At 37.8% G+C, this 14,547-nt stretch overlaps 2 protein-coding genes across 2 annotated transcripts in view; one reads left to right on the top strand and one right to left on the bottom strand.

Annotated features, from left to right (window-relative positions):
- The window catches only part of LOC122528434 (GAS2-like protein pickled eggs), a 49,276-nt gene extending 38,080 nt beyond the window's left edge, over window positions 1-11,196 (bottom strand). Inside the window, exon 1 of the mRNA XM_043653526.1 lies at window positions 10,704-11,196. The gene's annotated coding sequence lies outside the window, so the exon portion shown is untranslated. The remainder of the gene's footprint in view (window positions 1-10,703) is intronic.
- A 796-nt stretch (window positions 11,197-11,992) lies between these two features.
- Window positions 11,993-14,130, top strand: LOC122528433 (coiled-coil domain-containing protein 112-like). The gene is made up of 6 exons (XM_043653525.1): window positions 11,993-12,281; window positions 12,385-12,488; window positions 12,568-12,834; window positions 12,930-13,572; window positions 13,640-13,858; window positions 13,919-14,130. Exons 1-6 carry the CDS (start codon window positions 12,061-12,063, stop codon window positions 13,962-13,964), a joined length of 1,500 nt encoding a protein of 499 aa, XP_043509460.1. The 5' UTR covers window positions 11,993-12,060; the 3' UTR covers window positions 13,965-14,130.
- The last annotated feature ends 417 nt before the right edge of the window (window positions 14,131-14,547 follow it).

Raw genomic sequence — 14,547 nt, 5'->3', positions numbered from 1 at the left:
ACATATTACAATTTTGGGACAAAGCACGTCGAGAATTTTTTGTCCCAAAATTGTAATATTTTCTCAGTTTTAAGTGTATTTAAATAAAACGAAAAATATATTTATCACTTGTCAGTAATTTCTATCCAGTGATATTGTACCGACGAGTTCAAAAAAAAAAAGAAAGCGTCGAATTATTGTATACGGTTTTGGTCACTCGTTATGGTCTGCAATCAGTTGCCAACGCAAGTGGCTAACCTCTTGCGCTGGAATTTGTCCCAAAATTGCAATATTTTCTCAGTTTTAAGCATATTTATGTATAACCCAGACGAAACAAATAATAAATTTATTATTTCTCAATAATTTCTATCCAGTGGTATCGTACCGACGAGTTCGAAAGAAAAAGAAAGCGACGAATTATTGTATACGGTTTTGGTCACTCGTTATGGTCCGCAATCAGTTGCCAGCAAGCGTTTAATTCGAACGATCCTTCGTCGAAGCTGTAAACTTCGCACAATCGCGCCCGTTCCTTTCTATAAATCTCCGTTTTCTCTGACGCAAGTTCCAACAACCACCTTGGTAATCCGCGAAGCGCTGAAAATTAAAATTAGACCGGAAACGTTCGTCGCAGTTGTACGTACAACACCGCGTAAAGACTGATGTCGCGTGGTTTCGATGCGTGTAGCGCAATAGCGAACGATTCCATTCATTCGTGGCGAGAAAATGAACCTGTTTCGTCGTACGCGCTCGGTGGCACGCGGCTCGAATGCAAATCGCCGAGAGGCTTGTGTCTCGAAATGTCTGCATCATAATGCCGTGGAACGCGGCGACTCGTTGTTGGATACCGCGGGATATATCTGGAGCCGGTATCTACCGAACCGGTGATAACGTCCGAAACATTTGCGCGCTCGTTTGTCATCGTGCACGCACCGATCTCGCTGCTCGTATGTATTGAATCTCGTTCTCTCGAAGAGAGAACTCCAGATTCCTCCGGATTCGAAATTTGTTTCGAGTAGTAATTTGTGAATAAATTGTTGAAATAATCAGTTATTCAGCGTTTAACAAATAATGAATTTCAATAATATGTAGCCCATTTCGTTCGATCAAAGCAGTGCAAATAATTGGAGAAATAAATCGTTGAAACAATCAGTTCTTTAGCATTTGAATAGTGGATTGCAATAATATGCAGCTCATTTGGTCGGTCAAAGGAATTTGAAGTTATGCAAGTAACTGGATAAATAAATTGTCGAAATAAATGGTACTTTAGTATTTGACAAATAATGGATTTACGTAGGCTCATTTGGTCGATCAAAGGAAAGGATAATCTGTAATTCTGATTTCGAAGATTCTAAATTATTCTAAAATTCCGTGAATACCAAGAATAAATCTCTCAAAAACTCAAAAATCCTATAGCCTGTTCCTCTTCATTTTCCTTCCTCATTTATCCCCAAAAAGATCCACCAATTCACTATTAATTTTTCCTCACAACTGCTAAAAGAATGTAAATGTTTCGCACGTACAAAATAAACGCATTCGCAGAGGAGAATAAGAAAAAAAAAAAAAAAAAAAAAAAAAAAGAGAAAAGATTTATCTGCAACTCTGTCGATCTAAAATCCTAAGGTTTCGATCTGAATCTCATTGTTGAGATCGAGAAGAGACCAGTCTTCCAGAGATTCAATTGCTCTCGTTTACAATTACACACGGCCCGGCTTATAAATGCGCGGCGGCAAGTGCAATTTGCAGCGGTCGCACACACACACACACACACACACACACACACAGAACAGGGAGGGAAAACGCGAATTCCGCGAGGCAACTATCGCGCGTCTGGAACGGCTCTCCGCACACGCTCGTGAATCGGATTATGCAAAAGTTGTCCTTATTCTTAACGACCGGCGCAGCACGGAGATCGTTATCGATCCGGCGTGCCGGGCTGTGACTTCGTTCTCATTGAAACGAGACCATCGGTGAGAGAGAGCAAAGGATAAACAGCCATCCAGGATCGTAAGTTCGATCTTAACGACTATGTCAGAGGCGTAAATCTAGCAACTTCTCTCTGCGAATGGCACGTAATTCGATTAAATATCTCGTTTCATAGCTAGCTAGCCCCAGTGTTTTACAATCCTGCAAGTTCGTTAGGAACTCTGACGTTTTTCTTCTTTTCATTTATCGCAGGAACGTTGGCCCTTGGTTTCGTTACCGTACTTCCCCTGGATCGAGAATGAATTTCGATCTTTTTCTATTTTCTTTCTCTGTCTTTATCAAGAAGATTTTATTTCATCTTACGAACGTTTGGATTTTCTCCTATTCTTTCTTTGGATAATTGCTCTTTAATTCTTCTCATTTTTTTTTTTTTTTTTGGCTTTTGACCACTTGCGCCGGCAACTGACTGCGGACCATAACGAGTGACCGAACTGTATTATACAATAATTCGTTGCTTTCTTCTTGAACTCGTCGGCATGACTAGTGGTCACTGGATAGAAATTATTGAGAAGTAATAAATTTATTTTCTGCTTTACTTAAAACTGAGAAAATACTACAATTTTAGGACAAAAAATTCTCGACATGCGTGGCACGTCATTTCAGCGCAACAGGTTAAATATTTCAGTTTCTCATATATTATTGACATTTGCCACCCTTTTGTCCCTATTCTAAAAAATCCACATACATTGTTTTCTTCTGTTTTCAAACAGATATTTCGAACCCATACTCGATACTCTATTCTTCAACTACTACGAGACAATACACACCAACGTGTATGCCAATCAACATTGATCGTCACAGAAATACACCAATCCCTGGAATTCAATTACCATCGTTATACATCCATAGAAATGTCTTTAGTTTGCTAGACGGTTCAACCATCGACCGTGGTCGAATCGGGCACGTTGCAAACGCAGACGGGACACAAGAGACAGCCCGCTCAAATAGAAAGGTGTTCGACAGGCTGAATCACGGCGAGAAAAATCACACCGGGCAAAATGTTAAAATGTTGAAACGTTGGAACGCGCAGCGACGCGATAAGAGGAGCGCGTTGGGCCATTCGATCGCCGGATGATTGATCGAACGAGACTGGTAAACAAAATACAAATCCAACGGCCGTGCGACTATGGAATCCCGCTGGCGTTATATCGATACGCACCGGAGCAGTCGAGTATTCTTTTTTTTTTCTTCTTCGTTTTCTCAGCGATAATATCGTTGGTCGTTAGTGATTTCGACTATAAATTATTCAACGATTGATTATTCAACAAAATATTAAGAAACTCGAGGACAGATTTACAACTGCTTTGCAGCTTTGATTCGATAAGAAACAGTCAACGCTGTTTCTGTCGTCGGAGTATCTTTTTTCTGAAACGTTTTTACGTGACAATCGAGATTAACTGGTCGGCCGAGGTTGTCGGTAAAGAGAATTACAAAGCTGTCGATAAAGGGAATCACAATCGAGGCTACTTAACCTTCGTCCTCTTGAAACTCAATTTCCTACGTTAAAAATCTCCAAAATTTCTCAGAGAAAGAACGAAACGTGTGAAATTAAGAATTGAAAAACTCTTCGAGCGGCACGTTGAAAAATGAAGAATTAAAAACGAACGTTTATCCTTCGAGCTCAGAACGAAACGATACAACGACGAAACGACGTTTTTTTCGCGACGGAGCGGAAATTATTTCGAAAAGCGCGCATGCTCCCGCGGTTGCGCGTGCGTGCGTGCGTGCGCAGCGGCGTCCGACCGCGCATGCGCAGCGTCTGTACGCGCGCCACCGCGAAACTGACCGACAGAAAATCTTGTGAATGAGCTGCTTCTCCATTCACTTTTAACCGGACTCGCCGGAACACGCGCGCGACACTACAGTCACGCTCTGCTGGAGATAGCTGAGCGTGTTTTCAGATTAATAGCGGGTTTACTAATGCGCTCCCGACTCGAAAAAAATATTTCAAATTAGTTGTGTCAGACTTCAGTTCGAGGGAAAATTGCTTCCAGCGAGGGTCGGTATACTTATGTTCCTGTGACAAGTCTATCGAATCAGATGAAACACAGAATATATGTGTCTTTTGTATAAATTACGTTTCAATTTTCACACTTTAACATTACATAACGAACCAAATATTAAATTGTGATTATCGTAGTAAATTAACAAATCCTAACCTTACTTTTTACCACACACGTGTGATACTCGCATGGAAACTCAAAGAAACAAAAGTTCACTCATTGACGCCAATCATTAAATTAATTATCGTAATAAATAAACAATCCCTAACCTAACTTTTTGCCACACATGTGTGATAGAAGAATAAGCTTACTCATTTACACGTAATTTTGGTAATTTCAATGTACACATATGTATAAATTTGAGGTTTGAATTATACTTTAATATTACAAACCGATCATTAAATTGATTATCGTGACAAAAAAACAATTCCTAACCTAACTTTTTGCCACACATGTGTGATAGAAGAATAAGCTTACTCATTGACACGTAATTTTGATAACTTCAATGTACACATATGTATAAATTTGAGGTTTGAATTATACTTTAATATTACAAACCGATCATTAAATTGATTGTCGTGACAAAAAAACAATTCCTAACCTAACTTTTTGCCACACATGTGTGATAGAAGAATAAGCTTACTCATTGACACGTAATTTTGATAACTTCAATGTACACATATGTATAAATTTGAGGTTTGAATTATACTTTCATATTACAAACCGATCATTAAATTGATTATCGTGATAAATAAACAATTCCTAACCTAACTTTTTGCCACACACGTGCGAGACTCGCAATGGAAACTCAAAGAAAAAAAAGAAACTCGCTCATCGACACGTAATTTTGGTAACTTCAATGTACATAATGTATGTATAAATTTGAATTTCCAATTACATTTTAATGTTATACAACAGACCAGTCGAATTGAATTTATCTGAACTTTTCGCCACACGTGCGATACTCGATACGGCAGCTCAAAGAAATTGAACTTCACTCATCGACAACATAATTCCCTTCGCTGTTACATTCCGCGCATGATCTTATCGAGATGTTTATTAGATTGAAAATCCGTACGTTTAATTTCTCGTTTACCACCGTGCGCGTTTACCGATTCGCGCGACTTTCCCCTGTGGCCGCGCAAATATTTTCATCGCCATTGTTTACGCGCGCACGGTTGCCTACCAGTTTTCTTAACCGCCTTATTTGCATTCCCGGAACCTGTGTATCAAGACATAATATGCAAATGGCCCGTCCCTGCGTCTCCCTCTCTCTCCCTCTCTCTCTCTCTCTCTCTCTCTCTCTCTCTCTCTCTCTCTCTCTGTCTCTGTCTCTCTTTCTCTCTCTTGCTTAAGTCGTGAACGGAGAATCCATCTTCGTAGAGCCAGAGTTCTAGGTGGCCATCCGGCGCCTCCTTTCTTCCTATTATCGCTATTTATTATAATTTTCACTCTCCGTTTCCATTAATCTCTTCCGCTTTCTCTATTGTACCGGCTAATCCGACGTGAATCCCTCGACGAGATTACTTAAGTTATTGTTCAGTTTCTAAAGAGTACACGCGCGCGGCTCACGAGGCGAACGTTAATTTTCATTGTCGTCGAGTCAACGGTGAACAATCGTCCAAAACGTTGTTTCAATCTGCGAGAGGGCAAATTTCGGGATGCGTTTCTTTCGTAATAATTTCGAGTTGTTTTTTATTATTATTATTAGTCGTTTAAAAAATTAACTAACAGACTGCGAAATAATAAAAGTGGAAGAACCTTAGAGAGAGAGAGAGAGACGCTCTTCTTTCTATCAAATCTTTGTCAAATCTCTACCGTGATAGATTGTCTCTTTAACTTTAAAACTTCTCTTTTTTTAATCATTTTGAACGAACTTGAAACGTTAGAGTTAGGTGGCAAAATGTTAGGGTTTCTTGAATTTTTCTTTTCGATGAAATGGTTGAAAATGTGATGGATTTGTTTAATTAAACAAATTTTTAATATTTCTTTAAATAGTCAAAGTGTTAAACAAGAGCCCTCTTTTTTTCTCCTTTAATGTTGCTTTTTATAATTCATAATGTGTTGAAACACAAAAAGCTCACTTCAATCGAGCATGTATTTTTTACTAGCCCTCCAAAGTAGTCGTGATTTTTACGCCCGTCAAACTGTCCTGCCCCGTTAAGCGGCCCATCGGAACTCACTTGAGAAAAAATTGACACGAAACGTTATAAAAGCTTGGCCAGCCCTGGTTTAAATCTCAGATTTAAAAAAAAACGGGAGAAAATCTTCCATTCTCTCTGTTCGCACCCCGTGATTATCGCGATTCCTCTCGCCGTCAAAGACTCGGCAAATTACCGTGCGCTATAGCGCATTAGCGATTCATCATCCACCGTTTAGAGACGAGTTTCACGGGGATATAAAGCACAAACCAGCCAGAGCTTTCGAAAGATGCGCCCGATGGGCTCTCCGATTATCGCGAGAGTGCATCTGGCAAGCGTGGCCGTGGCGCGTTCGACGTATCTGTCCAAGTATCTCGACCTGGTTGGCTATCGTTGTCGTTTTCATCGTCCATTGCCGCGAACTCAAACCGCTTACTTCATCTTGATTGAACGTAACGTTCGGCCAACTTCGAGAAACTCTCCACTTCCCGATTTCTTTTCGATGTGTCGAAAAAATTCGACAAACCTAATCGTCGCTTACAACGATAATTTACAACGAGAGGAGGCGTCTCTGAGATGCACGAAAAAATGAAAATGAAGATGAAAATAATATTTGAGGATCGATCAATTCGTTCAACACAAATTTGAATTTTTCCGATGTAATGTCATACAAGTTATTATTGTTGATTTATTCGGACACTTGATAGAATATATATAAATTATATAAATAGATTGATAAGAAATTGTTTGACAGAACATGAAATTTATTAAACAAATATACAATAATTTATTATTTAACATTCTAGAGACATTACTTTGGACGAGTTGATATAGCAATTTATTGCTAACACCAAGATAAGTGAATCTTTTAGAAAATATTTTCGAAGAACTTAAGCGACATTGCCAGATGAATGCAACATATATTTGACAATTTAAAAATTAAATTATCATTGAACTATTAAAATTAATTGCAACTTATCGCGTACCTTCGAATCTATCGTATATACTTTATCGAAAAATATAAAAATTCGCTGTTTGATCTAACCTATTTATCGCGATACCCGATAGACGAGATCCTCACTTCTTTTCACGAAAGTCTATCTTTTCATGGCGATCTTTCCACCAGTTTTACCAAAAAGAAAAGAAAAGAAAAGAAAAAAAAAAGAAAAAATCAAGAACGAAAGTAAAGATGAAGAGATTTCCACAAATGGGAGAAGCTTGGAAAAACCTCAGACATAGAAATCTCGCAGCGAAAACAACACGGTGGATCGCAGGCATTATCGGGATAATGTATCGGTGGAAAGAACAAAGCCAAAGAACGATTCCACGGTAGAGACGCGATTTAATCTGACACGGCAGATCTCTATAAAGATCATCGCCTCCTCGTTCGCTGGAAAGCCAAGCGTCAATACACGCCCGCTGTGTATTTATTTATTTGCCCTCGCGTCGATACGTTAATCGCCTCATTTGCCTTTTAAGAGTGTTTTTCAAACGCGCTAAGGACACGCGCGCGCGTGAGTCAGCGCCGCGCGCTCGGCGAAAATTTATTGAGACTTTTTAAGGTAAAACGGCTTGAAAATAGACGTCAATAACGATCTCGCTAAGGACACGGAACGTTCACAGCCGCAAATTGCTGCTAAAGCCGATCCTACGCGCGCTGGATATCTTCGATACGTAGATAAAAATGTACGCTCCCGCTCGAAAAGTCTTTGGGACACTTCCATTTTTTGATGTTCAGTTCTTATCGTGGATTATATATATATATATATATATATATATATATATATATATACACGTGTATACATATTATATAATAGAATAAAATATAACACGAACGTGACATTTTTATTTTACAATAGAATATTTAACCACTTGCGCTGGCAACTGATTGCGGACCATAACGAGTGACCAAACCGTATACAATAATTCCAGCGCAAGATGTTAATATAATACAGTATATTATAATATACTGTATTATAATATATATATAATACAGTATATTATAATATAATGTTATATATATTATAATATAATACAATATATATATAATACAGTATATTATAATATAATGTTATATATATTATAATATAATACAATATATATATAATACAGTATATTATAATATAATGTTATATATATTATAATATAATACAATATATATATAATACAGTATATTATAATATACATACATAATAATAGAATATTTAATATAATAATACATAATATATTAATATATGAAGAGAAGTAGTTTTACAATACCATTGTATACGTAATTTATACTTTTATATTGTGTAATTTATATTCTATTTATGGTGTATAATTTATATTTATTGTACCATTTTTATTGTACAAGTATAGTATTTGGTCCAAGATTTCTTCGAGCGAGGATGTACGTCGACGATGTCACATATTGTTATCAAAGTGAATTTCTTGTTTTAACAACTTGTTTTCTCGTAAATTATTTTTTTTCTTTTTCCCTTTGACAAAACTCACTACCTCCTTGAGCATCGAATTTTACTTCCTGAATATTTCGAAAAAAGATGCAAAATCGAGTATTATCGAGGAATATAAGTAAATATTAATAGTCTATGTTTGAAAATGTTAATTCGCGACACTTTTGTGATAATCTTGGACAACTGAATGATACTGAGACAAATAACGCGACGATAAATGATAAACAACAACAAAAAGGTAATACGTCCTACATAAACGATACAACTTCAAATGTTATACACTGTTGGATTAGATATATTTCACTCAAACAAGTAAATCGTTCTTTATCTTGTTTTTGAAGAAATTATCGAAGAAATTCGAATTATCAACGCTCTTGGATTTTCTACACGTTTCGATAATAAAATTCTATTATAATCGTGCGATTAAATTCTATTACAATCGTACAGTTAGAAAATTCATTATAATTATACGATTCTTCATTTTAATTTTCAGTAAAGAATTTCTAAATATTACTGGAAACTAAATCGTTTCAATCGTTGTACAAAAAAAAGAAAAAAAAAAAGAAAAAAAAATTACAGAACCGATCCAGTTTGCGTCCACTCTGACGCTCCCGGCGTCAAGAAACAATTATTTAGATGTCAGAACAAGCAAAACCTAATTGGTTGTTTGACGAGCAATCGCGCGTAACCGCGATGGCAAACACTCTCGCCGCGCTAAGTCAATAAAAACATTGTTCGACGAGGAAGAGACATCTTCTGCGACAACGTGACTATTTTCGATCGGGTCGGATCGAAATCATCGCGTGTATTTAAAGTCATATACAGCGTCATCACACAGAGGCTTATCGTTGATCTCCTCGGCTCTGGATATATAATATGAAAAATCTCTGACCCCGAAACAGAGTGTCAAACAATCGAGCGTCCCTAATCGATTCGTCAAAAATAATTTTGATAACTCCACAACTCTCATGTACAGATAATACTATTGCGTGAATTCCTCTCTATTTTCTTCTTTTTTCTTCGACATGAATATTAACACATGCGTTACGTTCTATCCGTCGTATTTTAAAACAGAGCAATATGCATAATCTCTTTTGCAATGTTAATCGCTCGACCGTTTATTGAGGAACAATCATAACGTTACGAATACTTCAGATTTTCTTTCTTTCTTTTTTTTTTTTTTTTTAACGTTATACATGATACATTACTACGTATTATTTATATGGTCGCCGTAATATAGTTATTAGAATAACTAGAAATATTATTTAAATAACTAAATATACAATAAGAATACAATATTATATATATATATATAATATAAATAATATTTTATTTATATTATGTATAAGTTATTAAATAATATTGTTAGTAGTGTCAATAACTATGTAATATTAAATAACATTATTAAATAATATTGTTCAAATTGCTGGAAACAATAACTAAACTGTCCCACCGATTGATACTTTTAACAACAAAAAGATTACAACATTTTGCGTGATACAAGCAATTTTCAATCAAAAGAAGTAATCGCCTACACTAACTGATTTCTGACCCTTTCGTATATCAATAAATGTTAGATTCGTAATACATATATATTTTGCTCCGCGATGCAAATGGGTAAAACTAGTGTTCAAACAGTATATGCTCCAATATTCAGTAGATCTTTCGACGAATTTAAGTAAGAAGCTTTTACGTAACATTACTTCTCGTAAAGATACTGACAACAACATCGAATACGGCTTCCTTCGATACATTTGTTGGCCAAAGCTAGGTACGCGTGTTTAACAACACCGCCATTTTGAAATTTCAAACTAACAGAAACGGAGTCAAAGTTGCAACGGTCGTTTCCAACAACTTCTCGAATATTATTTCCAATAACACGTATCGAGTAACGATTTAACGAACAATCGTACAATTCAAAATTCTACTTAACCTGCCAACTTCAAGCTCCCATTTGAAGTTGGCACCCCTTGTGAAAAACTGTCAATTTTGACAACCGTCGCCGATTCGGATTGAACGAGTCGCTAACAATTGCCTTCCGAAACAGCGGCGAGGGGGATAAACAAAAACCGCGGGATAACCGTAAGCCACGGCGCAATACTAGCCAAATAAAATCAATAAACACTTGATAGTTTCTCACTCACCTATCAGCCGTGTTCACAAAAAAGGCGACCTTCCCTCACGTATCACTGACAGGCACACGCGACGGCGAGTGTCGCATCGACGAACGATTCAATCTCGAATATCGTCTCGATCTATCGGGCCGCGAGACCGCCAGTTCTCATCAGGCCGACGAATCTCGTCTCGGGCTTGTCGCGTGTTACACTGTTACACGATCGATTCGCCGGACATTCGCGGACTGGCGGATTCTCACTTCGATGGACGGGCACTGCAGCGATAGTTCGATAATTACCAGGCCAAATGACACGATCGTACGTATCCACGCGTTTCTCTATCATACGATCCCCTTGATACGCTGCCGCGTCGCGACGACTTTTGTTTTCAATGCACGACGATACCGTTCACACGCTCGGGGGTGCTCTCATACCCCATACTCACGCGTCGCGTCCCAACCAGAGACTAAAGCGCCTAGTTACTGTCCACCCGTATAAATGCCTCGCCGCAACGTGAATGTAGTCGTTGGTTCGGCGAGTGCCTGGAAGGGAAACAGCGTCGCTCAGATCCTCCGCCAGGCGACGCCATCGCATAGGCTGTTCTTTGGTGGGAGAAATGACGGAAGAGTGGGAGAAGCAGGTAAGAAACGCGGAGAAGAGAGTGATATTACCGACCTCGGGATAACGAGACTGTTTTTATCGACAGTGGGAAAGTAGATTTGGTAGATTTCTTTATAGATGATAATTAAATGATAATTTTAACCCTTTGAGCACTAACCATCGCATCGTTGAGCAGCCTTAATCCAACGATGGCGTTAATGTAACGTTTTGCTTGCAATTGTTACCTGGCAAATTTGCACTGTAATTACAAAAAGAAATTTCAAAAATTTACTCCAAATATTTGCACGATACCAGGGAAAAGATTTGAAGAGATTGACATATTTACTGTCGTAATAATTCGATAATAATTATCGAGAAGTAAAAAAATATTATACACTTTCTTTTTCTCAAGCGTGTACTACGATGTACCAATAAAAAGAAAGAAAAGAAAAAGAACTTGTGCAATTTATTTATTCCCTACGCAGCTAGCATCTGAATCAAAAGAACCCTCAGTCAAGGAAACAATCAACGTGTAAACACAATTATCAAGGCTACCATAGGTTTCGCGACGGGATACCTTTTTCACTCGAACGACAGGTGCATCGAACGTATGCGGTCTGCTTTATGGGGAATCGCTATGGAAACCCATAAAGTACAACAGTCCATCGGTGGAAATTGAACCGAACTTAGCTTCGTGTACTTTGACGTTGAACGTCAGACTCAAAGGGTTGCTGAGAGCAATTTCTCGGCACAATTAACGTCCATTTACGAATAATTAATTAGGCCGATGAGCGCAAGTAGCGGTAACAGTGTTAAAGCAAGGAGCGACACGTCGAGGAAGAGATCGACCTCCGCTCAAAAAGATCTATATATGAAACCGCTGTTAAGGTTAAAGCAACAGGAAGGCATTCTTGAAAAGGGGCTTGTCACCGCTATCGAGAACATGAAAATAGACGCGAATCTGGTACAGGACATTATGAATCAACACAGAGAATTGTCTTTGGAAAGGTAAACTGAAAAAAATTCGCCGTACTGATTACTCGAGCATCATCTAATCACTTAGACTAGTTGAAGATTGCAGACTGATTGTTAATATGAATTTTTGCATCAGGCGAAACTTTTTAGACGCGATGCACAAAAACATAGAAGACATCGCTTCCGAATTGGATTCTGCGAAACACATTGCGAACAATCCGGAAGATTTACAAAAGCTAGGTGACGTTATTGATATTTACGATTTTTTTAGTTTTAAATATTTTCATTCGTATCTCTCTTTCTCTCTCTCTCTGTTCAGACATAAATACGTACAAGACAAAGTTGATCAAACTCTCGCGAAAACTGCTGGACTTCGAGAGATCCTGTCCGATTCAGACATTGACGGAGGAAGGAGATGCATTGAGCTCCGAACTGCACGAGCTTCACTTCGATTTGAACAAATATGAGAAAGCGCAGGAAAACGCGACGCTTCTGTCGTTATCGTGTAAAAGTAAGGTGGATAATAAACGAGAGAAATCGGAATACAAAGGCGCGGACGATTTTCACGATCTGGTCGCGGTGACGGGTGAATTTTTCAATTAAATTTGAAACGAGTTCAACCAGAGTGAAAACTGACGGAACAATTTTTTTTTTTTTTAAATTTCTTCAAATGCCTGACAGGACACACGGAAAATTGGCCCATGGAGGATCACTTGTTTTTCTTGAAAATGCGAAAAACGTGCGAGAACATTCCAACGCTGGTTGCAGCTATCCAGAAAAAGTTTCCGGATCTGTCCGTTGAAACGATAGTGAATCACGAGGCGTGGTACAAACAGTACGCAGATTTACGCGAGAAGCAAAAAGCAGCGGTGAAAGAATGGCGTCAGAGAAAGGTGGAAAAGAAGAAAAATATGGACGAAATGGACAGAAAAATTGAAGATCATTGTGAGGATGAAGATTGTCTGAACGAAGTCCCCGAGGAGGAAGCAATTGATACTTTTAAGAAAACAAGACCGCCCGCGAGGGAAAGCAGAAGCACCAACAGCAGCGCCAGTTCGAGTGAAAGTCAGAAGAAAGAATTGATCAAAAAGTGGAGAATGGAGAAAGAGAATAAGCGATTTATGGACGAGGAACAGATAAAAATGCAGACGAGGTTGAGGAAAGAGGTGGAGGAGAGTAAGAGGAAGAAACGTAGGGAGAAGATCCAGGTAGCTTTGGACGAGTATAAAAAGAAAAAGTGCTTGGAAAATGTCTTGAAAGAGATGGAGGAAAGGAGCTCCAAAGAAAGACGTGTATACGACACAACCTTGATAAAAGCATTTAGGTAAAGTTTGCGCAAGTTTATTAGTGATTTTGAAGAGTTAAATTATGAAAAGGAGTTACACTTGCAGGGAACAAGACAAAGAATTTACCAAGAGGAGGAAATGTTTGATCCTACGTTCGAAAAAGCCGAACAAGTACCAGGTGAATATAAAAAGGATGGAGCTCGTAGAAATGAGGAATTACTCGACATTGTTAAACACCACGAAAGTTTGGAGGGAGAAATGCAAAGCGGAGGAGCCGGCAAGGCAGTCAAACGAATTTCGATACATCAAGGATTTGCCAAGAACGTGAGTAACGTAGATAAATTATTAAACCGTTTATTTATTTACATATGGATGGTATTACAGGCGTATCCGATGGAGGAACGAAAAATCGGAGGATCTAAAAATCTAACAAGAAATATATCGATTAAAAAATGTAAAAGACGTTAGTATAAACGATCGTGTTATCGTATGCCTAATTTATTGTATGTACTCGTACAAGTTTTATTCTGTAAGTGTAACTTGGTAACTAACGCGACTCAAAGTACGTATAAATATACAATTTTGTCACTCGTGAACTTTACACCATGTTTTTTTATAACACCTAAAGTAAATGTTCAACAACAAATCATGCAACTCGATGAGAATTCGAACGCAACACAAAGATTGTCTATCTCTTTTTTTTCTTTTTCTTTTTTTGTTTTTTTACTTAAGAAAAATACGATTACTTTCGTTAACCCTTCCACGACGTTGCGTTTGAATTTTAGTTTTATTATTGCGGTTGAATTTGACTCCTAATGCGTGTTCTAATTCCTTATAAAAATATCAGAGAAAGTGTATCTCTGTTATTAATATAGTCTGAAACCTATTACGATATTAATATAGTTCCACAGTTCTGAAACAATTTCGATCCTGAAAGGGTTAATCGATCGATGCTTACAAGATGTACACGTATTTGTAAATTAAAGAAAGAAACAGATGTGTCCGTTTACAGC

The sequence above is a fragment of the Frieseomelitta varia genome, unplaced genomic scaffold, assembly GCF_011392965.1.
Source record: "Frieseomelitta varia isolate USP_RPSP 00005682 unplaced genomic scaffold, Fvar_1.2 scaffold_250, whole genome shotgun sequence".
NCBI lineage: Eukaryota > Metazoa > Arthropoda > Insecta > Hymenoptera > Apidae > Frieseomelitta > Frieseomelitta varia.
This window is presented reverse-complemented; position numbering and strand designations above follow the sequence as displayed.